Below are 22968 nucleotides of genomic sequence, written 5' to 3'. Positions count from 1 at the left end.
CCTTCACCCCCTCCACAACCGAGCTCACCCCTCCTTCACCCCCGCCACAACCGAGCTCACCCCTCCTTCACCCCCGCCACAACCGAGCTCACCCCTCCTTCACCCCCGCCACAACCGAGCTCACCCCTCCTTCACCCCCGCCACAACCGAGCTCACCCCTCCTTCACCCCCGCCACAACCGAGCTCACCCCTCCTTCACCCCCGCCACAATCGAGCTCACCCCTCCTTCACCCGCTCCACAACCGAGCTCACCCCTCCTTCACCCCCGCCACAACCGAGCTCACCCCTTCTTCACACTCTCCACAACCGAGCTCACCCCTCCTTCACCCCCGCCACAATCGAGCTCACCCCTCCTTCACCCCCGCCACAACCGAGCTCACCCCTCCTTCACCCGCTCCACAACCGAGCTCACCCCTCCTTCACCCCCTCCACAACCGAGCTCACCCCTCCTTCACCCGCTCCACAACCGAGCTCACCCCTCCTTCACCCGCTCCACAACCGAGCTCACCCCTCCTTCACCCCCTCCACAACCGAGCTCACCCCTCCTTCACCCGCTCCACAACCGAGCTCACCCCTCCTTCACACTCTCCACAACCGAGCTCACCCCTCCTTCACCCGCTCCACAACCGAGCTCACCCCTCCTTCACCCCCGCCACAACCGAGCTCACCCCTCCTTCACCCCCGCCACAACCGAGCTCACCCCCCCTTCACCCCCGCCACAACCGAGCTCACCCCTCCTTCACCCCCGCCACAACCGAGCTCACCCCTCCTTCACCCCCTCCACAACCGAGCTCACCCCTCCTTCACCCCCTCCACAACCGAGCTCACCCCTCCTTCACCCGCTCCACAACCGAGCTCACCCCTCCTTCACCCCCGCCACAACCGAGCTCACCCCTCCTTCACCCGCTCCACAACCGAGCTCACCCCTCCTTCACACTCTCCACAACCGAGCTCACCCCTCCTTCACCCCCGCCACAACCGAGCTCACCCCTCCTTCACCCCCTCCACAACCGAGCTCACCCCTCCTTCACCCGCTCCACAACCGAGCTCACCCCTCCTTCACCCCCGCCACAACCGAGCTCACCCCTCCTTCACCCGCTCCACAACCGAGCTCACCCCCTCCTTCACCCCCTCCACAACCACCCCCCCTTCACCCCCGCCACAACCACCCCCCCCTTCACCCCCGCCACAACCGAGCTCACCCCTCCTTCACCCCCTCCACAACCGAGCTCACCCCTCCTTCACCCGCTCCACAACCGAGCTCACCCCTCCTTCACCCCCGCCACAACCGAGCTCACCCCTCCTTCACCCGCTCCACAACCGAGCTCACCCCCTCCTTCACCCCCTCCACAACCACCCCCCCCTTCACCCCCTCCACAACCACCCCCCCCTTCACCCCCGCCACAACCACCCCCCCCCTTCACCCCCGCCACAACCGAGCTCACCCCTCCTTCACACTCTCCACAACCGAGCTCACCCCTCCTTCACCCCCGCCACAACCGAGCTCACCCCTCCTTCACCCCCTCCACAACCGAGCTCACCCCTCCTTCACCTGCTCCACAACCGAGCTCACCCCTCCTTCACCCCCTCCACAACCGAGCTCACCCCTCCTTCACCCCCGCCACAACCGAGCTCACCCCTCCTTCACCCCCTCCACAACCGAGCTCACCCCTCCTTCACCCGCTCCACAACCGAGCTCACCCCTCCTTCACCCCCGCCACAACCGAGCTCACCCCTCCTTCACCCGCTCCACAACCGAGCTCACCCCTCCTTCACCCCCGCCACAACCGAGCTCACCCCTTCTTCACACTCTCCACAACCGAGCTCACCCCTCCTTCACCCCCGCCACAATCGAGCTCACCCCTCCTTCACCCCCGCCACAACCGAGCTCACCCCTCCTTCACCCGCTCCACAACCGAGCTCACCCCTCCTTCACCCCCGCCACAACCGAGCTCACCCCCTCCACAACCGAGCTCACCCCCCCTTCACACCCTCCACAACCGAGCTCACCCCTCCTTCACCCCCTCCACAACCGAGCTCACCCCTCCTTCACCCCCGCCACAACCAAGCTCACCCCTCCTTCACCCCCTCCACAACCGAGCTCACCCCTCCTTCACCCCCTCCACAACCGAGCTCACCCCTCCTTCACCCCCGCCACAACCGAGCTCACCCCTCCTTCACCCCCGCCACAACCGAGCTCACCCCTCCTTCACCCCCGCCACAACCGAGCTCACCCCTCCTTCACCCCCTCCACAACCGAGCTCACCCCTCCTTCACCCCCTCCACAACCGAGCTCACCCCCCCTTCACACCCTCCACAACCGAGCTCACCCCTCCTTCACCCCCTCCACAACCGAGCTCACCCCTCCTTCACCCCCGCCACAACCGAGCTCACCCCTCCTTCACCCCCGCCACAACCGAGCTCACCCCTCCTTCACCCCCGCTACAACCGAGCTCACCCCTCCTTCACCCCCGCCACAACCGAGCTCACCCCTCCTTCACCCCCGCCACAACCGAGCTCACCCCTCCTTCACCCCCGCCACAACCGAGCTCACCCCTCCTTCACCCCCTCCACAACCGAGCTCACCCCTCCTTCACCCCCGCCACAACCGAGCTCACCCCTCCTTCACCCCCGCCACAACCGAGCTCACCCCTCCTTCACCCCCTCCACAACCGAGCTCCTCTGTTCTTCATACCTGGCACAACCACTCTCATCCCTCTCTATACCCGGCACAGTTGGGGTTACTCCCTTCCATCCACCCACCACAGCTGGGCTCACCCTTATTCACAGCCAGTTTTCCCTTCCACACCCTCGGCGGAGCTGGATTTGTGTTTTCCCTGTCTTAATGTTTCTGCCAATTACCGTCATCAGCGCTGACATGAGTCTTCACACCCTGCTGGCCGATTGGGGGGTGGCAGTGGGGTGAAAGGGAGTTTGCGGTGTTTTGGAGTGAGAATCCGCCTATCCGCTGAAGCGGCACAAACTTGGACTGTCAAGAGATCCGTTCCAATGAAATGAGATTTGCTGTTAATTCTCCAGCGTGTGAGAGATTCACTAATGAGATAAAACACATCTGGAGCAATCGGTGCCTGTGCTGGCTGCACCTCCGTATCTGTGTGCCGTGATCCGGAACAATGACGGGGCCTCCCCGGGGCAGATTTCAGACATAAGTGGGCCCGGGGCAGAGAAAAACCAAAAGCTTTCCGATTCCTCCCGTACGATACACGAGGCAGATGTCCCCGGGAAGGCCAGTGTACCGTACCGGTGTCAGGGTTGGTGTGTGAGAGAATTTCTGCTTCATTTTGTCCAAAGCCAGTACGGGGAGATGGGGGAAGGGCACAGTGTTGGGGCCCCACTGCCCTCCTAGGAATATCCCTTCCCTCCGCACCTTTGTGCTGTCGTAAAATTAAATTTATAGAAAATGTTTAATTTCTGTTCCTCATTACCGGTAATATGCAAGCTCCTCGGGCGAGGGACCTAACTAGGAGTATTAACACCTAAGCAGACCTCATACCTTCATCCCCATATCATTTACACAACGTAACCCTCCCGCTACAAACTCCCCATCCAGCACAGGAGGGAGAATTCAAATAACGTAGATCTGTGATTGGTGGGAAAGAGCAGACACATTGTGGCCCAGCCCACTTCAGAGGAGGCACAAGAATAAAGACTGAGGGCGTGGCTCAGGAGACTTGCTAATTTAAATATTAAAAGTCCCTCCCAGAGGGAGCACTAGTGAGAAGTTCCCCCACCTTGGGGGTGGGGTCTGAAGATTTGCCCCCTTGTTTCCGGGATGCCTACAATGCCATAAAACCATAATTTATGTCATTGTAGGCCGTGTGATAATGGAGGAACCGGACATGGAGGTTCCTAACACTCAGCACCCAATCCAGGCTCCGTATAGAAGGGCGCACTGTCCTGACAATAGAGGTTTCCTCAATATATTCTGGAAATATTTCACAGCCAAGTTTTCGGTTGGACTTGAGTGATGATAGAACTCATCAGATGTCTCCTCCTATTCCAAACACTGGAGATGACTTCCAGTACAGTACACATCACTGCCAATGTCTGAGCTGCAATTCCCATAATTCATCACTGGCCATGCTATTTCCAGTACGCAGCTGGGAGAGCCGCCATGTTCTGGGAATGGGATGCCAATAACCCCCTTTTAGAAGAATGGCCTGCTGTGTAAACGCCATTTCCCCCCACTGACCAGAAATGTAAGGGGGCCCTTCTCCCACTGACTGCCAATGTAAGGGGGCCCTTCTCCCACTGACTGCCAATGTAAGGGGGCCCTTCTCCCACTGACTGCCAATGTAAGGGGGCCCTTCTCCCACTGACCAGAAATGTAAGGGGGCCCTTCTCCCACTGACCACCAATGTAAGGGGGCCCTTCTCCCACTGACCGCCAATGTAAGGGGGCCCTTCTCCCACTGACCACCAATGTAAGGGGGCCCTTCTCCCACTGACCACCAATGTAAGGGGGCCCTTCTCCCCACTGACCGCCAATGTAAGGGGGCCCTTCTCCCACTGACTGCCAATGTAAGGGGGCCCTTCTCCCACTGACCGCCAATGTAAGGGGGCCCTTCTCCCACTGACCGCCAATGTAAGGGGGCCCTTCTCCCACTGACCGCCAATGTAAGGGGACCCTTCTCCCACTGACCGCCAATGTAAGGGGGCCCTTCTCCCACTGACCGCCAATGTAAGGGGGCCCTTCTCCCCACTGACCGCCAATGTAAGGGGGCCCTTCTCCCCACTGACCACCAATGTAAGGGGGCCCTTCTCCCACTGACCACCAATGTAAGGGGGCCCTTCTCCCACTGACCGCCAATGTAAGGGGGCCCTTCTCCCACTGACCGCCAATGTAAGGGGGCCCTTCTCCCACTGACCGCCAATGTAAGGGGGCCCTTCTCCCACTGACTGCCAATGTAAGGGGGCCCTTCTCCCCACTGACCGCCAATGTAAGGGGGCCCTTCTCCCCACTGACCACCAATGTAAGGGGGCCCTTCTCCCACTGACCGCCAATGTAAGGGGGCCCTTCTCCCCACTGACCGCCAATGTAAGGGGGCCCTTCTCCCACTGACCGCCAATGTAAGGAGGCCCTTCTCCCACTGACCGCCAATGTAAGGGGGCCCTTCTCCCACTGACTGCCAATGTAAGGGGGCCCTTCTCCCACTGACTGCCAATGTAAGGGGGCCCTTCTCCCACTGACCGCCAATGTAAGGGGGCCCTTCTCCCACTGACCGCCAATGTAAGGGGGCCCTTCTCCCACTGACCGCCAATGTAAGGGGGCCCTTCTCCCACTGACCGCCAATGTAAGGGGGCTCTTCTCCGACTGACCAGCAATGTAAGGGGGCCCTTCTCCCACTGACCGCCAATGTAAGGGGGCCCTTCTCCCACTGACCGCCAATGTAAGGGGGCCCTTCTCCCACTGACCGCCAATGTAAGGGGGCCCTTCTCCCACTGACCGCCAATGTAAGGGGGCCCTTCTCCCACTGACCGCCAATGTAGGGGGGCCCTTCTCCCACTGACCGCCAATGTAAGGGGGCCCTTCTCCCACTGACCGCCAATGTAAGGGGGCCCTTCTCCCACTGACCAGAAATGTAAGGGGGCCCTTCTCCCACTGACCAGCAATGTAAGGGGACCCTTCTCCCACTGACCGCCAATGTAAGGGGACCCTTCTCCCACTGACCGCCAATATAAGGGGGGCCCTTCTCCCACTGACCGCCAATGTAAGGGGGCCCTTCTCCCACTGACCGCCAATGTAAGGGGGCCCTTCTCCCACTGACTGCCAATGTAAGGGGGCCCTTCTCCCACTGACCGCCAATGTAAGGGGGCCCTTCTCCCACTGACCGCCAATGTAAGGGGGCCCTTCTCCCACTGACCGCCAATGTAAGGGGGCCCTTCTCCCACTGACCGCCAATGTAAGGGGGCCCTTCTCCCACTGACCGCCAATGTAGGGGGGCCCTTCTCCCACTGACCGCCAATGTAAGGGGGCCCTTCTCCCACTGACCAGAAATGTAAGGGGGCCCTTCTCCCACTGACCAGAAATGTAAGGGGGCCCTTCTCCCACTGACCAGCAATGTAAGGGGACCCTTCTCCCACTGACCGCCAATGTAAGGGGACCCTTCTCCCACTGACCAGCAATGTAAGGGGGCCCTTCTCCCACTGACCAGCAATGTAAGGGGGCCCTTCTCCCCACTGACCGCCAATGTAAGGGGGCTCTTCTCCGACTGACCAGCAATGTAAGGGGGCCCTTCTCCCACTGACCGCCAATGTAAGGGGACCCTTCTCCCACTGACCGCCAATGTAAGGGGGCCCTTCTCCCACTGACCAGTAAGGTAAGGGGGCCCTTCTCCCACTGACCGCCAATGTAAGGGGGCTCTTCTCCGACTGACCAGCAATGTAAGGGGGCCCTTCTCCCACTGACCAGAAATGTAAGGGGGCCCTTCTCCCACTGACCACCAATGTAAGGGGGCCCTTCTCCCACTGACCGCCAATGTAAGGGGGCCCTTCTCCCACTGACCGCCAATGTAAGGGGGCCCTTCTCCCACTGACCGCCAATGTAAGGGGGCCCTTCTCCCACTGACCGCCAATGTAAGGGGGCTCTTCTCCCACTGACCGCCAATGTAAGGGGGCCCTTCTCCCACTGACCGCCAATGTAAGGGGACCCTTCTCCCACTGACCGCCAATGTAGGGGGGCCCTTCTCCCACTGACCGCCAATGTAAGGGGGCCCTTCTCCCACTGACCGCCAATGTAAGGGGGCCCTTCTCCCACTGACCAGAAATGTAAGGGGACCCTTCTCCCACTGACCAGAAATGTAAGGGGACCCTTCTCCCACTGACCAGAAATGTAAGGGGGCCCTTCTCCCACTGACCAGAAATGTAAGGGGGCCCTTCTCCCACTGACCAGAAATGTAAGGGGACCCTTCTCCCACTGACCAGAAATGTAAGGGGGCCCTTCTCCCACTGACCAGAAATGTAAGGGGGCCCTTCTCCCACTGACCGCCAATGTAAGGGGGCCCTTCTCCCACTGACCGCCAATGTAAGGGGGCCCTTCTCCCACTGACCAACAATGTAAGGGGGCCCTTCTCCCACTGACCGCCAATGTAAGGGGGCTCTTCTCCGACTGACCAGCAATGTAAGGGGGCCCTTCTCCCACTGACCGCCAATGTAAGGGGGCCCTTCTCCCACTGACCGCCAATGTAAGGGGGCCCTTCTCCCACTGACCGCTAATGTAAGGGGGCCCTTCTCCCACTGACCGCCAATGTAAGGGGGCCCTTCTCCCACTGACCGCCAATGTAAGGGGGCCCTTATCCCACTGACCGCCAATGTAAGGGGGCCCTTCTCCCACTGATCACCAATATAAGGGGGCCCTTCTCCCACTGACCGCCAATATAAGGGGGGCCCTTCTCCCACTGACCGCCAATATAAGGGGGGCCCTTCTCCCACTGACCGCCAATGTAAGGGGGCCCTTCTCCCACTGATCACCAATATAAGGGGGCCCTTCTCCCACTGACCGCCAATATAAGGGGGCCCTTCTCCCACTGACCGCCAATATAAGGGGGGCCCTTCTCCCACTGACCGCCAATGTAAGGGGGCCCTTCTCCCACTGATCACCAATATAAGGGGGGCCCTTCTCCCACTGACCGCCAATGTAAGGGGGCCCTTCTCCCACTGATCACCAATATAAGGGGGGCCCTTCTCCCACTGACCGCCAATGTAAGGGGGCCCTTCTCCCACTGACCAGTAATGTAAGGGGGCCCTTCTCCCACTGACCAGCAATGTAAGGGGGCCCTTCTCCCACTGACCGCCAATGTAAGGGGGCCCTTCTCCCACTGATCACCAATATAAGGGGGGCCCTTCTCCCACTGACCAGTAAGGTAAGGGGGCCCTTCTCCCACTGACCGCCAATGTAAGGGGGCCCTTCTCCCACTGACCGCCAATATAAGGGGGGCCCTTCTCCCACTGACCGCCAATGTAAGGGGGCCCTTCTCCCACTGACCGCCAATATTGGGGACACTAAACCTTTCATTGTCTTGGTTCCTTTTCTGCCCGTTATTATTATTGTGTTGTATGGAGCAGCCAGGGGTGTTGAATCCCCCAGTACCCCACTTCTTGTACGTCACTTCCCACATATCCTGAGAGCTGTAGCTATTCTAAATTATTTGGGGGGGGGGGGGTTCCCTGAGACCTGAAGGGTTCCTCCATGTTGGAATGGTCGGGAAATGCTGGTTGAGGTGAATTCCTGGCCTGTAAACCACACACTGTGGGCAGTGGATTTGGTGAAGGGTTCCCCCTCTCTGGATATACACAGAGCTGTTCCTCCAGAACATTCTCAATAATCCCGAGACTTAGATCCAGAATGACTGAGCTATCAGCTCAGAAAAGGGTTCTCCACCCTCTCTGCTCCGACAGTAAAGGATGGGAAGTTGGTTTGGGTCTATCAGGAACAGGCGGATGACCCTGCTGGCCAGATGCTGGTTCTCGGGCTTCCATCGCTCTGATATACAGGAAGGTGGATGGGGAGGGGCAGATGATGGTGCAGATCCTCCAGGACAAAGCCTTCATCTTCAGACCATTTTAGTTCCTTGGGGGAAAGCAATGGCAGTTACCTGTGTAAACCAATCATATCACAGGAGGCAGACGATTGGTTGCTTCAGACTCCTGTATTTTCCCACATGTCGAACCTTGTACAATTCTCATCCCATTTATTTCCCCCAGCTCCCCTCCCCCAGTCACACAGCAGCCATTTTCTTTTATAAACAAAATCTTTATTGAGTTATTGACAAGAATCGCTCAGTCGTATTGGCGGTGCATACGATCGATGTACACTGATTTCCCGGGCTGGACAGTGGCTCACAGTGTTTTCATTGCTTCATCTGGGGTACAATGTAAACAAAGGGGGGCTCAGACAACAGATAGCAGGAGGGAGTTTGGGGCCCGGCTCACTGTCCACCAGGGGCCCTTAGTCCTCTATAATGTGGCATGAAGTGCTGGTGAGGGGTAGGAGACTACAGACAACACACTCACCATCTGCTCCCATAATCCTCTGTAAACATGGCTGCTGGGGATCGCTCCGAGGACAGAGGTAGCAGTCTGGAGGTCTCTCCTTTGGGACTATTGTTAGTTCTTCACACAATACCTACCTGTGGACCCCAGAGGAGGCGCAGTGATTGCAGCACCAAGTGGTGGTGTACCGGTGATGGGGGGTAACGTTGGCCGCACACACAGCGCTCATCAGACAACGGCAGCCATCTTTCCATCACACAAATAACTGAACTGCTCACGATAACCAACACCTGGATAGGACTCCAATGGTGGGAGGTTTCACTGATCTGTCTATACTTTCTTTACCTGAAAATCGCTGTGTATGTCCACCATAACTATCCCAGGGATCCGCCCACCGCGGCATTTCCCAGAACCGTCCGAGAGAGCGGACTCATCCCCCGAACCATTGTTCTCTATTCATTGTGGTTTACCAAGCGCTATCACAGGAGGACGTTATGGGTGGAGGACACATGCCTGAGCCCCAACACACAGTCATGGGGGCTCCCCAAATCTACCATCACTAGAGGACATGGAGCAGGGAGGTGTACATGGTGGGGGAGGGACTCTGCCTAGATGGTTGTAATTGGGGTGACCAATGACAGATATTCCTGAGCCCTGGGGTCACCGGATTGGGTCCTGCAATGGATGAATACAAGGACTGCGTCTGCCCAGACTCAGTGCTGCCCCCTAATGCTTGGCTCATCGGGCTGAACAGGGCAGTGATTGGTTATCAGAAGACCCCCTCGCCCTAGAGACCAGCAGACAAGTCTCTCCTCCCTCCCCCGCCCCGGGCGACACCGAACGCCCGCTCAATCTACACACTGTCCGTAGCATTGGCAACTTCACATAGACTGGAGTAAAATATAAAGCGATTGGCTGGTGCTAATGGTGGGTGGGGATTGGCTGGTGATGGAATGTGCTCAATAATAATACAGGTTAGATGATGTTCTACAAGGATTGGCCTGTAGGAGCCCATCCGGAAGACGGACACATGGCTGTCAGGACGGTGAGACTCCCCCGGACTGGGGACCAGTTCTGGGACTGGTGGGACCAGTGGGAGGAGCCTCTGCTGGGACATCCTTTGTGACAGACGTGGAAGAGCGTGTGCGGCGTGTACGACATGATGGCCTAGAGAAGCCACGACTGTCCCATGTGATTGTCACCGACTCCTAGGGAGGTGGGGGGATGGGCGCGGGGTCTGCTCACAGCGGACATACATGACAACATGGACGGTACACCCCACCCCCCCTATTCTAGATGTAGGAAGCATTGTCTCTGATTCACAATCCCATCCCCCACAGGGCAGGAGCGTGTGACAAGTGCGGTCATGTGATGGGTGGATGTCGATTGGGCGGGACACCTCATCCAATGACCGCACATATCAGTAAAGTGCCAGACTGGGATCGGCGGAACGCCAACCTCAAAATACAAACCCAAAGTGAGGCTGCTGTGCTGCGCTCAGACCCCCGCTGTCCAATCACTAGCCAGAGAGCGCCAGGAAAAGCTTATATAATAAGCTGCGCTCCGGGAGGCCAGACAGGAAGTGGGCGGCGTCTTATAGTCTGTTATCAGCCAATTGGAAGGGAACTGATGTGCCAGCAGAATGGCGCGGTCCACTTTTGTCTTTAAAAATGTGTTTTTTTTTTTCTGAGTACCGAAAGTCAAAAAAAAAAAATGTAAAAAAAACGTCAAATGGGTGTAAACAAAGTAACAGATTTCCAAACGACGACAACATTGACGACAAAACAACTTCTTTCTGCTTTGTACACTTCCCAGTTCTGTCATTCGAATCTACGGAGAGTCTCTGGAGGAAGGTGATTGGCAAAGCGGTGATGACATCATCACCATCACATGATATGGATGAAATGTCATTGGGCACGTGCCTGTAAAACGTAGAACTCACAAAACGGTTTCAGCTAAAAAGGATTTTTGTCTTTTGTTCGAACACTACGAGTCTCAGAGGCGTCTTCCTTCCATGGAAGGCCACGGCGGCTCTCATCATCATCATCATCATCATCATCTTCAAAACGAAGAGCTTTATTCCCACAAGCAACCCGTCCATTTCATGGAAATATGTCTTCAAACGTCTCTCTATACAATGAACTCACTCTTTCCCTCTCAGCCAAAGCGCGCACCCCCCCCCATCCCCATTGCAGGTTCTGCTAGGGGTCAGGTGGTACAGACGTGGGTGGTCACCTGGGGCAGCACTCTTAGAGCCCATCCAAACAGATGTCTGAGCTGATACAAGCCCTTAGTTGTACTTTGTAGGTTCATTATGTATAAAATATTCTTCATACCACCCATCTGCCCCCCCAGGATCCATCCCAGGGAAGCTCCTCCCTTTGCGTGGAACCAGCATGGTGGCTTGGGGGGAGGGGGAGGACAATATGGAATCTTCATTGTACCAAGAGGGGTTCGGGGGGGGAGGGATGGCTCGGAACCCAGGAACACCAGGAAGAGTCAAGATGAGGAAGCCTTCCAGCCATCAAACTTCCACCGACTGGATCTGGTTCATCTGTGCCCGCATCACCTGAATACTGTTGAGGATTTTCTTCTGGTGGCCGGCCAAAGTGACCCCGACCCTGAGAATGTCCCTGAAAGAGAGATACAAAGGGTTACTGACCCTCCCCACGTGATTATAGCCCCTCCCCCCCCCCCATAAAACCAGCCCAATCCCCCACCTCTTTTTTTAAATTCCTTTATTCACCAAAGAAAGTACATGTAACAGTCAAAATAAACAGTTCTTACAGAATCTCAAACCAATAACAGATAAGTAATCAGGGGCCGAGTCAGAAAACAACAGGCCCAGCATTGCACAGAGTATGCGGTCATATTAATGAATACGTTTGTGTAGATGGTGCTCAGTGCACCGCACCGGGGTGTCTACCATACATTTATATATAGGATCAAAGCCTATGCGCTTTAATGCATGAAACAGTGAGATGAACTGAAGTATCGTATAAAACACACAATGGAGTAACTTAGTTTTGGATTTTCAGGTAGTGTAGCGGGAGGTAGTACTTCCCTTGGATCTAAAAAGCCCAGGGATAGGGCTATGTGAAAGCTGAATATAAACCAGGATATACTTCATAGCTGAGGGGCGTATCCCATCACTGGGTCTCCAAAGGATAACTAAAGGGGAAAAAAAAAAAGGGGGGGGGGGGGGGGTAGGACCGGGGGAACAGCCCGAGTGGGGGTAGATGTTGGGAGTAGATGACCCCAGAGTAGTAGAAGCTAGGGGTACAGGGATAAAGGAACAGAAAGAGGACATAGAGGGCCTCTCACACAGGGAGTAGAGTCATATCCAGGAAGGCTAGCTCATTTGTGCCACCTCCTGTAAACATGCATCAGTGTATACAAAGTGGTTCCAGGGTCGCCAGGTCTCCTCCCAGTTATGCAACGTAGCTGTGAGATCCTCCATGCTTCTCAATTCGTTTACCTTAGAGAACCACAGAGATTTTGATTGGGGGTTTTCTGTAAAGTTCTAAAAGTTACTTAGCTGGAAGCCACTCCAGAAGTCCAGCGGAGGATCCACGGCAGACACCCCTGCCAAGGGGGGTGAGTTGGCCATCGGAACCCAAGAAATCGCATAAGCGGAGACGTCCGCTCATGACTAAGCGCTGGAAATGGGGATTCTGAAGGCCTGTCAGAAACTCTGGGCTGCCCAATACCGGTACCATAGGAGAGGACAGTAGTGACACTAAAGTATGTCTGAATGTATCCCTGGCCACCAGAATGCTGCCCAGTGTAGGGTGATCGGTGAGGGTCTTTGGGAGTGGTGATGGAATCCATGGCCAGCTCTTTGCTGTGCCGCCAGAGTCCTCCATCTCCATGGCCACCCAATGTTGTGCTGCTGAGTGACAGTCCACCAGCCTGGTGAGGTGTGTAGCTCTGTAATAAGCTTTCACATCTGGAAGGCCAACTCCTCCCCTACGTTTTGCAAGGTGGAGGAGCTGTAACCCGATACGAGATTTGCGGTGGGACCAGATGAAATCTCTAAACATTGAGTTCACCCTCTTGAAAACCACAATCCCCCCACCTCTTGCTATGACCAGTGCAATCCTCCAGACTGACCACCACCACAATGACCCCCCGCCCCCAAATATGACCGGCACAATCCTCCAGACTGATGACCCCCCCCATATGACATGACCAATACTCCACACTGAGCCCTCAATAGGACCAACATAATCCCTCAGACTGATGAAACCAACCCCACCCTCATGTAACCAGACAAGCCCAAGCCCAAGCCCAACCCCCCAAATGACAAGCTCAATACTCCACACTGAGCCCCCAATAGGACCAGGACGATCCGCCAGACTGATGAACCCCCCCCCCCGTGACCAGACAAGCCCAAGTCCAAACCCCCCCCCCATATGACCAACCCAATACTCCACACTAAGCTCCCAATAGGACCAGTACAATCCCCCAGACTGATGACACCTTCCCAAATGACGGGGAATAGTGACATAGGAGGGCAGGAAGAGGGAGCACCCCCCCAAAATGGATGATTGGCTCATTTTTTTTTTGTTTTTGGACTATAACTCTCCAAGTAGTAATAATTGGCTGAGCTCTTCCCATAAAGTCTCTATTGTGCCCCCCCACCCCCAACCAGAGTGGTTACAAGTGGGATTGGGAGTGGCCTAGGCAGGTCTGGAGTTGTTGTGTTTTCTTTGAGATGCATTGAGGGGCCAGCTGTGTGATTGTACGCCCGCCTGGCTCACAGCGCAGGGTAAATATTTGGTTTAGAATAGACAATGGCCTCTGAGCCGCATCACTTCTGTGTGTCTACAATACAGAAAAGCCTCCGGAATGGATGTCTGCGCCAAACCTGACAGCGGGGACGTGCGATACCTGGCAGAGGGCGGTGGGGAATTCAGAGGGCAGATGATCACCTGGATCAGGTGGAGATCGGTAACACTGTCCAGTGAAGGACCAGATCCAGATAGATTGGTGGCTCCTCAGGGGCAGAATCTGGAAAGGTTTCACTTGATGACTTTCAAGCCCCGAGAATAGTAGCTTCCATCAAAAGCTTCTGAAGAAAGTTCCTCTCCTGTATGGCTTCTTCTCTTGAAAGAGGACCTGTCACTGCTTTATCAGTCAGCACCAGAAGCTTCATACCCCCTATTTGTGTCACTTGTTCCTACTGAGGGGCCAGTTACTTATTGTGGAGTGCACCTAAAACTACATTATAGTAGGGAAGGTTGAATAAAGACAATCGTCCATCCTGTGTGTGCGTTTCAGTGTCTATAATCATATCCTTGTATATTGTGTTCACTAAGATGCACATCCAAGAGTCTTTTAAAACTATCAATACTTCCCATCTGGCCATACTTACTCCATGGTCATCTGGGAGACGACATCGAAGGATGTGAATCCGGCATTGGCGAAGCTCTCTTTGTATTGTCCCATCTTGATGGCGTCCAGCCACTCGTCCACTGTGTTGAAGCTGGTGTAATCAGGGACGGTGCGGTCCAGCAGAGGTAGGTTCACCCTGGAGGAGACAGAAACTGAGCTGACTCATCGGGAGGAGCTTCACTGGATTCTACATGAATGTCAGGGAACGGTGACTTCCAATGACTGCCTTCTTACCCAGAGGAACCCTTGAAATTCTGTATCTTCAGGTGTCAGGAAACACCTGGTAAGATCAGTCCACCGTAGGTCATTAGGAAAATGCCCCTTACATTGGTGGTCATTGGTCAGAATGCCCTCTTTACAGTCAGGTAAAAAAATCATTGGTGTCATGCTACTGGCTCTGCCTAGTAGGGATGAATCTGGAACTTTGGGGGTGTCATTGGATAGGATCAATTAGCTATACAGTCAAAGGAACCCTTAGAACCTCTGATGAACCCTGAATGAGAATGGTTGTCCTATAAAATAGGAAGATACAGACATAACAATGAGGGGAGAATCAATCCAAATAATTACAGTATGTACTAAGAGTTGTCAGGAGCCCTGAAAGATGAATCATCATCACACCTCAATGTTGGTAAAGTGGTTACTACAGATGACTGCTTGTGGCACGGCTTTATTACAAGAGCCCACACAGCACGTGTCAGAGGGATTCTAAGACCTACCACAAAGCCTGAGAGACCCACCATCATGGAGAACAGAGGGAGAGTATCTGAGGGCCAATAGACAGATTTTCTGTGTCAGATAACTCCCCACCATTCTGCATTCCATCCCTGGCGTACAGCTCATTGTAGAATGATGGCCGGATCACGACTCGGTGTCTTACCCTGAGGACAGAGGTGCCATAGCCTTCAAGCTGTTGGGATTTCGGATCATTTTGTCCAATGTGTTGACTATCTGAGCAAACTTAGGCCGGTGATTGCGGTCCTTTTGCCAGCAGTCCAGCATGAGCTGGTGAAGAGCGTTGGGGCAATCCATTGGAGGTGGCAAGCGGTAATCCTGCTCAATGGCATTTATAACCTGCAAGACATAAGAACACGCTGATGATTCAGAAACAAAATGGCGGCAAGCGCATGTTCCTGCGGCAGACAGAATCCAGGAACACTGCAATCTATACAGGCCGGGTGTCAGAAGACGACTCCTTCCAGGAACCTTTAATTGGATCTCACTGTGTGGTGGGATTAGTCTTCATTTCTGAACAATAAGATCATTAGCGGGTTCACTGGGGGGGTGACGGATCCTCCTCGTCGTTCCGTCTGCAAATCTACCTCACACCTCAAGGTCAGCGTGTTAACAAGAGATGAGCGCAGCGCAATCATGGGACGGAATTCAGGGGGCCCAACAGACTAAAGAAATCACCAACCGCCAATTAATACAAATACAACCCGAATTAAATAGATCTTAATCTCATTTACGGTTTAGTTCCCGTATAATAATGAGATCAGCAGCGACTCCACTCTCCCCACCCTCTGCGCCCCTTCAGCTGCTGGCAAAGATACTTACATCCTGATTGGTCATATCCCAGTATGGCCGCTCTCCATAGGACATCACCTCCCACATGACTATGCCGTAACTCCAGACATCGCTGGCCGAAGTAAACTTTCTGTACTGAATGGCTTCTGGTGCCGTCCAACGTATGGGGATCTTCCCACCCTGAAAGAGAGACAAATACAAAGTCAGTCCCGACGAGTCTGTCCTCATCTCCATACGTGATACAAAGTCAGTCCCGACGAGTCTGTCCTCATCTCCATACACGATACAAAGTCAGTCCCGAAGAGTCTGTCCTCATCTCCATACACGATACAAAGTCAGTCCCGAGGAGTCTGTCCTCATCTCCATACGTGATACAAAGTCAGTCCCGAAGAGTCTGTCCTCATCTCCAAACATGATACAAAGTCAGTCCCGAGGAGTCTGTCCTTATCTCCATACACGATACAAAGTCAGTCCCGAGGAGTCTGTCCTCATCTCCATACACGATACAAAGTCAGTCCCGAAGAGTCTGTCCTCATCTCCATACACGATACAAAGTCAGTCCCGAAGAGTCTGTCCTCATCTCCATACACGATACAAAGTCAGTCCCGAGGAGTCTGTCCTCATCTCCATACATGATACAAAGTCAGTCCCGACATGTCTGTCCTCATCTCCATACACGATACAAAGTCAGTCCCGAGGAGTCTGTCCTCATCTCCATACACGATACAAAGTCAGTCCCGAAGAGTCTGTCCTCATCTCCATACACGATACAAAGTCAGTCCCGAGGAGTCTGTCCTCATCTCCATACATGATACAAAGTCAGTCCCGAAGAGTCTGTCCTCATCTCCATACATGATACAAAGTCAGTCCCGAGGAGTCTGTCCTCATCTCCATACACGATACAAAGTCAGTCCCGAAGAGTCTGTCCTCATCTCCATACACGATACAAAGTCAGTCCCGAAGAGTCTGTCCTCATCTCCATACACGATACAAAGTCAGTCCCGAAGAGTCTGTCCTCATCTCCAAACACGATACAAAGTCAGTCCCGAAGAGTCTGTCCTCATCTCCATACACGATACAAAGTCAGTCCCGAAGAGTCTGTCCTCATCTCCAAACATGATACAAAGTCAGTCCCGAGGAGTCTGTCCTCATCTCCATACATGATACAAAGTCAGTCCCGACATGTTTGTCCTCATCTCCATACACGATACAAAGTCAGTCCCGACGAGTCTGTCCTCATCTTCATACACGATACAAAGTCAGTCCCGACGAGTCTGTCCTCATCTCCATACATGATACAAAGTCAGTCCCGAAGAGTCTGTCCTCATCTCCATACATGATACAAAGTCAGTCCCGACGAGTCTGTCCTCATCTCCATACACGATACAAAGTCAGTCCCGACATGTCTGTCCTTATCTCCATACATGATACAAAGTGAGTCCCGACGGGTCTGTCCTCATCTCCATACATGATACAAAGTCAGTCCCGACGAGTCTGTCCTCATCTCCATACACGATACAAAGTCAGTCCCGACGAGTCTGTCCTCATCTCCATACATGATACAAAGTCAGTCCCGACATGTTTGTCCTCATCTCCATACACGATACAAAGTCAGTCCCGACGAGTCTGTCCTCATCTCCAAACAAAACATTTGCTATATGGAGCCGCGGGTATGTTGGTCCCGGTTACCATTGGCCTCAGCTTCTTCATAGACAGTCTTGCATGGTGAGCAGAGCCAGAGAGACATCTCACCAAGAACAAAAGATAGTTGGACATTGCTGGAATGATTCTTCCCAGAAGGATCAGCATGAGGCCTGTAATGGGAACACTGGACAAGAAGTGGAGCAGAGATGGCTGTGGTGGGAATTCATTGTTTTTATGGGGGAGGAGAGCAGCTAAACACCTTCCCAGGACTGGCAGAGCATCTCCATGTTTATTCTAGAACAGGCTAATGGCAGAGGTGGGGGACTTGAGTCACATGACTTGAGGACTTGCTTGACAAAATTAAATAAATGACTTGACTTTGACTTGTCACTAATGACTTGTGACTTGACTTTTACTTGGGCTATTTGACTTGCAATGACTTGGCACCACCACCCCGAAAATATTACCCACACACTCCGCCCACCACCGCCTCTGAGCCAATCAGCATTTGCCAAATGCCATTGGAGCTGTTCAGGGTAGCGGTACGAGTTATGTCAGTCCCTGCATCAAGCGCACCTGTTGAACGTGTGTTCAGCCATGGTGGGGTGATAGTGCGACCCCATCGCTCACAACTGAGCGAGAAAGTACTTTCCAATTTCATTTTTTGCAAATGCAATGCATTTTAAGTGGCTATTCTCATCACCATTCAAGTGTCCAGATGTTGGCATTGTGTCAAGTTCAAACTTAGAGCTTAGTTATTTTCCCCCTCAGCAAGGACTACTTTTTTCAGGCTTGTTGGCCATTTAATTGCTGAGTGTTCTGCTCCTTGTCTGCTGTTTGGGCATTCAAAGTATTTCTTTAATATTCCAAGAAAAAGGCACTAAGCAGTTTTGTTAATGTTGAAAATAGAACAAAACCTTTCCTGAAAACTGACTTTTAACTAATTTAAAGGTGGAAATGGGGTAGATCAGTATTTTGACTTAATTTGTGACTTGACCAAAATAAATGACTTGACTTGCTTGCTTTTCGCCACAGTAACTTGGGACTTGCTTGTGACGTGAAGGTTAAGACTTGGGACTTGCTTGTGACTTGCACATGTGTGACTTACTTCCATGTGTGGCTATTGGTGCTCGGTGTCCGGGTGAGAAGGACAGAGGCCAATGCTGAAATTTCGGGTTCTCCTGCCTTCGGGCGATGTGACCGCACTGCATCCTGTAGGAAGGCTCCATGTACTGGGTTCGCTGCAATGCTCCGTCCTCAGCTGACAATTAGTCAGACAATTGCATGGCGATGACAGAGGGGATCAAACAGAAAACAGTTTGGAGAGCCTCTATGGAGAACACACAGAGAGACTGGGAGGACTGGCCCCAGGGTCAGCATGGGCCCCACAGTCTGTCAGTAACAGCATAAAACCGGTGGGGAGCAGGGACAGAGTATGAGAAGTATGTGAGATTCCTGTCATGCAGCCAGGGAGGAGACATCACCGAAACCTTATGTGTGAGGAACTCCACCAAACACCGGGAAATGACTGGACTGGACGATACCATCTACCACTACAGAGGGGTGTTATACTGGATCCTGCAACACCCCATCCCTCTACCTTCGCTGGAGACCCCCCACTGTTCCTATACTCTCCCAAACTCCTCTAGGAGCCCCACCAACTCTGGTAACCCCCTGCTCACGCTGGGACCCCATTTACTTTTATACCCCCACCCTTGTTAAGGCCCCCGTTGTGGCAGTGGAGAGTCCAGGACCTCCTACAGGAAATCCAGGACCTTCAGGTCAGGCTCTGTGAACCTCATACAATGGCCATCATCTCACAATGAGTGGGAAGTGTTCAGGTAGAGAAACCTCCTACCATGGCAGACAATTTCCTACTTAAGAGAACGTGTGAGAATGGAGCGCTCTGCCATCATCCTGGAGAGGCCATTCCTCACAAATCTGACCAAAGAGTTGGAGGTCTGGAGGAGATGCTGGAAACCATGGCCAATATAATTTCTGCCCGCAGAGCTTACAATCCAGACTGTGAGAATGTATTAGGTACTGACAAGGGTGAAAGCCTTCTCCCAGTTCTCATATCTGAGGTGAGGAGGGTTATGGGAAGGATTGGAACTACTGGTGACAACTTGGTGATGAGGTCTCCACAAGAAGACCAGGGGCAGCCAATTCTTGGACATGGCTTGGCAATCCAGCAACCAGGATCCGTCCTGGCACATGGTGAGGAATGGAGAATAATCCGGCTCTGAATGACGGGCCCGGACAGCTGTACAAGCAGCGGGATAGACGCCGGTTCTCTTCGCACTGCGGGAATCAGGTTTCCTGCTGGAATATGAGCCAGATGGGGCCGTGTGTATTATCGCCTGGATCTGGCTGCTGGTTAATGGGGTGTGAACAGAGGGCGAGTGTTTGTTTGTAAATTCACAGCACTTCAATTTCAGGCTCATTTTATGCCGCCATCGCCCTCCGCACTGAACATGGAAGTGGCTCCTATGGATTTCTCCACCCATAAGGCGGCGGCGCACCATCCATTCTGGGACACACCATTGGTGCCATGTCATTCGTCCCAGAACTGAAGGTGACCAGCACGGTACTCACCAAGGCGCTGGTATACGTGGGATCCGAGGTGTCGTCCTCCAGAAAGCGCGACAGCCCAAAGTCAGAGACTTTACACACCAGATTGCTGTTCACCAAGATGTTCCGAGCGGCCAGATCCCGGTGCACGTAATTCATATCCGCCAAGTACTTCATGCCCGCGGCAATCCCCCTCAGCATTCCCACCAGCTGGATCACCGTGAACTGACCGTCGTTTTGCTGCAAAGACAGAAAGGAGAACCGAGTAAAAGGAAACCCTCAGTGTGTATTTATCTCTCTGAATGTCAACATCAGGAGAAAACAGGTCCGCTCAACCGCCATCCCCAGGACACGAGCGACAGGTCCGCTCAACTGCCATCCCCAGGACACGAGCGACAGGTCCACTCAACCGCCTCCCACAGGACACGAGCGACAGGTCCGCTCAACCGCCTCCCACAGGACACGAGCGACAGGTCCGCTCAACCGCCATCCCCAGGACACGAGCGACAGGTCCGCTCAACCGCCTCCCCCAGGACACGAGCGACAGGTCCGCTCAACCGCCACCCCCAGGACAGGAGCGACAGGTTCGCTCAACTGCCAACCCCCAGGACACGAGCGACAGGTTCGCTCAACTGCCAACCCCCAGGACACGAGCGACAGGTTCGCTCAACTGCCACCCCCAGGACACGAGCGACAGGTCCGCTCAACCGCCACCCCAGGACACGAGCGACAGGTCCGCTCAACCGCCACCCCAGGACACGAGCGACAGGTCCGCTCAACCGCCACCCCAGGACACTAGCGACAGGTCCGCTCAACCGCCACCCCAGGACACGAGCGACAGGTCCGCTCAACCGCCACCCCCAGGACACGAGCGACAGGTCCGCTCAACCGCCACCCCCAGGACACAAGCAACAGGTTCGCTCAACTGCCAACCCCCAGGACACGAGCGACAGGTTCGCTCAACTGCCAACTCCCAGGACACAAGCGACAGGATCGCTCAACTGCCAACCCCCAGGATATGAGCGACAGGATCGCTCAACTGCCAACCCCCAGGAAAGAGCAACAGGTTCGCTCAATTGCCACCCCCCGTGTATGTACTTAATTAAACTTCAGTTCGCACGTCTTGGTGTGGGTCCATGTGACAGTGATGGTGCTGGATGATTGGCTGCTCAGGAAGCCCAGTGCTGTCACATGGGACAGAGCTCTCAAATGGTGGGATACAATCTCTGACCCATAGAACTATACGGGTGAATCGTAATCTAGGCAACCAGCTGAAGACAGAGGAAGAACTCCATGGTGTCTCCTCTTTTCTCCATTACCGATTAAAATCTGGAGAATCCCCCCCCCCCCCCCAGAGATTTAATTTCAGATTAGTATCTGTGGTAATCAGCCGCCCTTCCCTCCCGGGGGCCCACTATGTGCAGCTGGGGGGCTGTTAGGTATAAGTGTTATGTTGCCCTGAATGGGTGAAGAAGGGGTTCATCTTAATACACCTGCTGACTAGAGATCCAGAGGACTGGAATGGTGTTTTCCCACCCAATCGGAGCATTGTTTATAACCTCTTTACAGCCTGAAGTCAGAAGATATCCCCCAATGGGCAGGTTCCTGATCTTTACTGCTTTGCGATCTGCTTACAACTAACTACAGTGGGTCAAAAAAGTATTTAGTCAGCTCCAAATTGTACAAGTTCTCCCACTTGAAAAGAGGAGAGAGGCCTGTAATTGTCATCATAGGTAGACCTCAACTATAAGAGACAAAATGTGGAAACAAATCCAATCACATTGTCTGATATTTGAAAGAAGTTATTTGCAAATTATGGTGGAAAATAAGTATTTGGTGAATATGAAAAGTTCATCTCAATACTTTGTTATATCTCCTTTGTTGGCAATGACAGAGGTCAAACGTTTCCTGTAAGTCTTCACAAGGTTGTCACACACTGTTGCTGGTATGTTGGCCCATTCCTCCATGCAGATCTCCTCTAGAGCAGTGATGTTTTGGGGCTGTCGCTGGGCAACACGGACTTTCAACTCCCTCCAAAGGTTTTCTATGGGGTTGAGATCTGGAGACTGGCTAGGCCACTCCAGGACCTTGAAATGCTTCTTACGAAGCCACTCCTTCATTGCCCGGGCGGTGTGTTTGGGATCATTGTCATGCTGAAAGACCCAGCCACGTTTCATCTTCAATGCCCTTACTGATGGGAGGAGGTTTGCACTCAAAATCTCACGATACATGGCCCCATTCATTCTTTCATGTACACAGATCAGTCGTCCTTTTCCCTTTGCAGAGAAACAGCCCAAAAGCATGATGTTGCCACCCCCATGCTTCACAGTAGGTATGGTGTTCTTTGGTTGCAACTCAGCATTCTCTCTCCTCCAAACACGACGAGTTGTGTTTCTACCAAACAGTTCTACTTTGGTTATATCTGACCATATGACATTCTCCCAATCCTCTTCTGGATCATCCAAATGCTGTCTAGAAAACCTCAGACAGGCCCGGACATGTACTGGCTTAAGCAGGGGGACACGTCTGACACTGCAGGATCTGAGTCCCTGGCGGCATAGTGTGTTACTGATGGTAGCCTTTGTTACGTTGGTCCCAGCTCTCTGCAGGTCATTCACTAGGTCCCCCCGTGTGGTTCTGGGATTTTTGCTCACCGTTCTTGTGATCATTTTGACCCCACGGGGTGAGATCTTGCGTGGAGCCCCAGATCGAGGGAGATTATCAGTGGTCTTGTATGTCTTCCATTTTCTAATTATTGCTCCCACAGTTGATTTCTTCACACCAAACTGCTTGCCTATTGCAGATTCAGTCTTCCCAG

The 22968-nt window shown here is 53.6% G+C and overlaps 1 protein-coding gene across 6 annotated transcripts in view; it reads right to left on the bottom strand.

Moving 5' to 3' along the window:
• Positions 1–8751: 8751 nt before the first annotated feature.
• The window catches only part of EPHB2 (EPH receptor B2), a 159181-nt gene continuing 144964 nt past the window's right edge, over positions 8752–22968 (bottom strand). For all 6 annotated transcript variants that reach the window (XM_073601427.1, XM_073601429.1, XM_073601428.1 and 3 more), the window contains 5 exons: positions 20175–20390; positions 15966–16115; positions 15289–15482; positions 14389–14544; positions 8752–11644 (listed from right to left, as the gene is read on the bottom strand). In XM_073601427.1, coding sequence (XP_073457528.1) covers positions 11536–11644; positions 14389–14544; positions 15289–15482; positions 15966–16115; positions 20175–20390 — 825 coding nt within the window. In that variant the 3' untranslated portion in view covers positions 8752–11535. The remainder of the gene's footprint in view (positions 11645–14388; positions 14545–15288; positions 15483–15965; positions 16116–20174; positions 20391–22968) is intronic.

This window comes from Aquarana catesbeiana, linkage group LG10, assembly GCF_042186555.1.
Source record: "Aquarana catesbeiana isolate 2022-GZ linkage group LG10, ASM4218655v1, whole genome shotgun sequence".
Lineage (NCBI taxonomy): Eukaryota > Metazoa > Chordata > Amphibia > Anura > Ranidae > Aquarana > Aquarana catesbeiana.
Note: the sequence above shows the minus strand (reverse complement) of the source record. Positions and strands in the feature narration are given on the sequence as shown.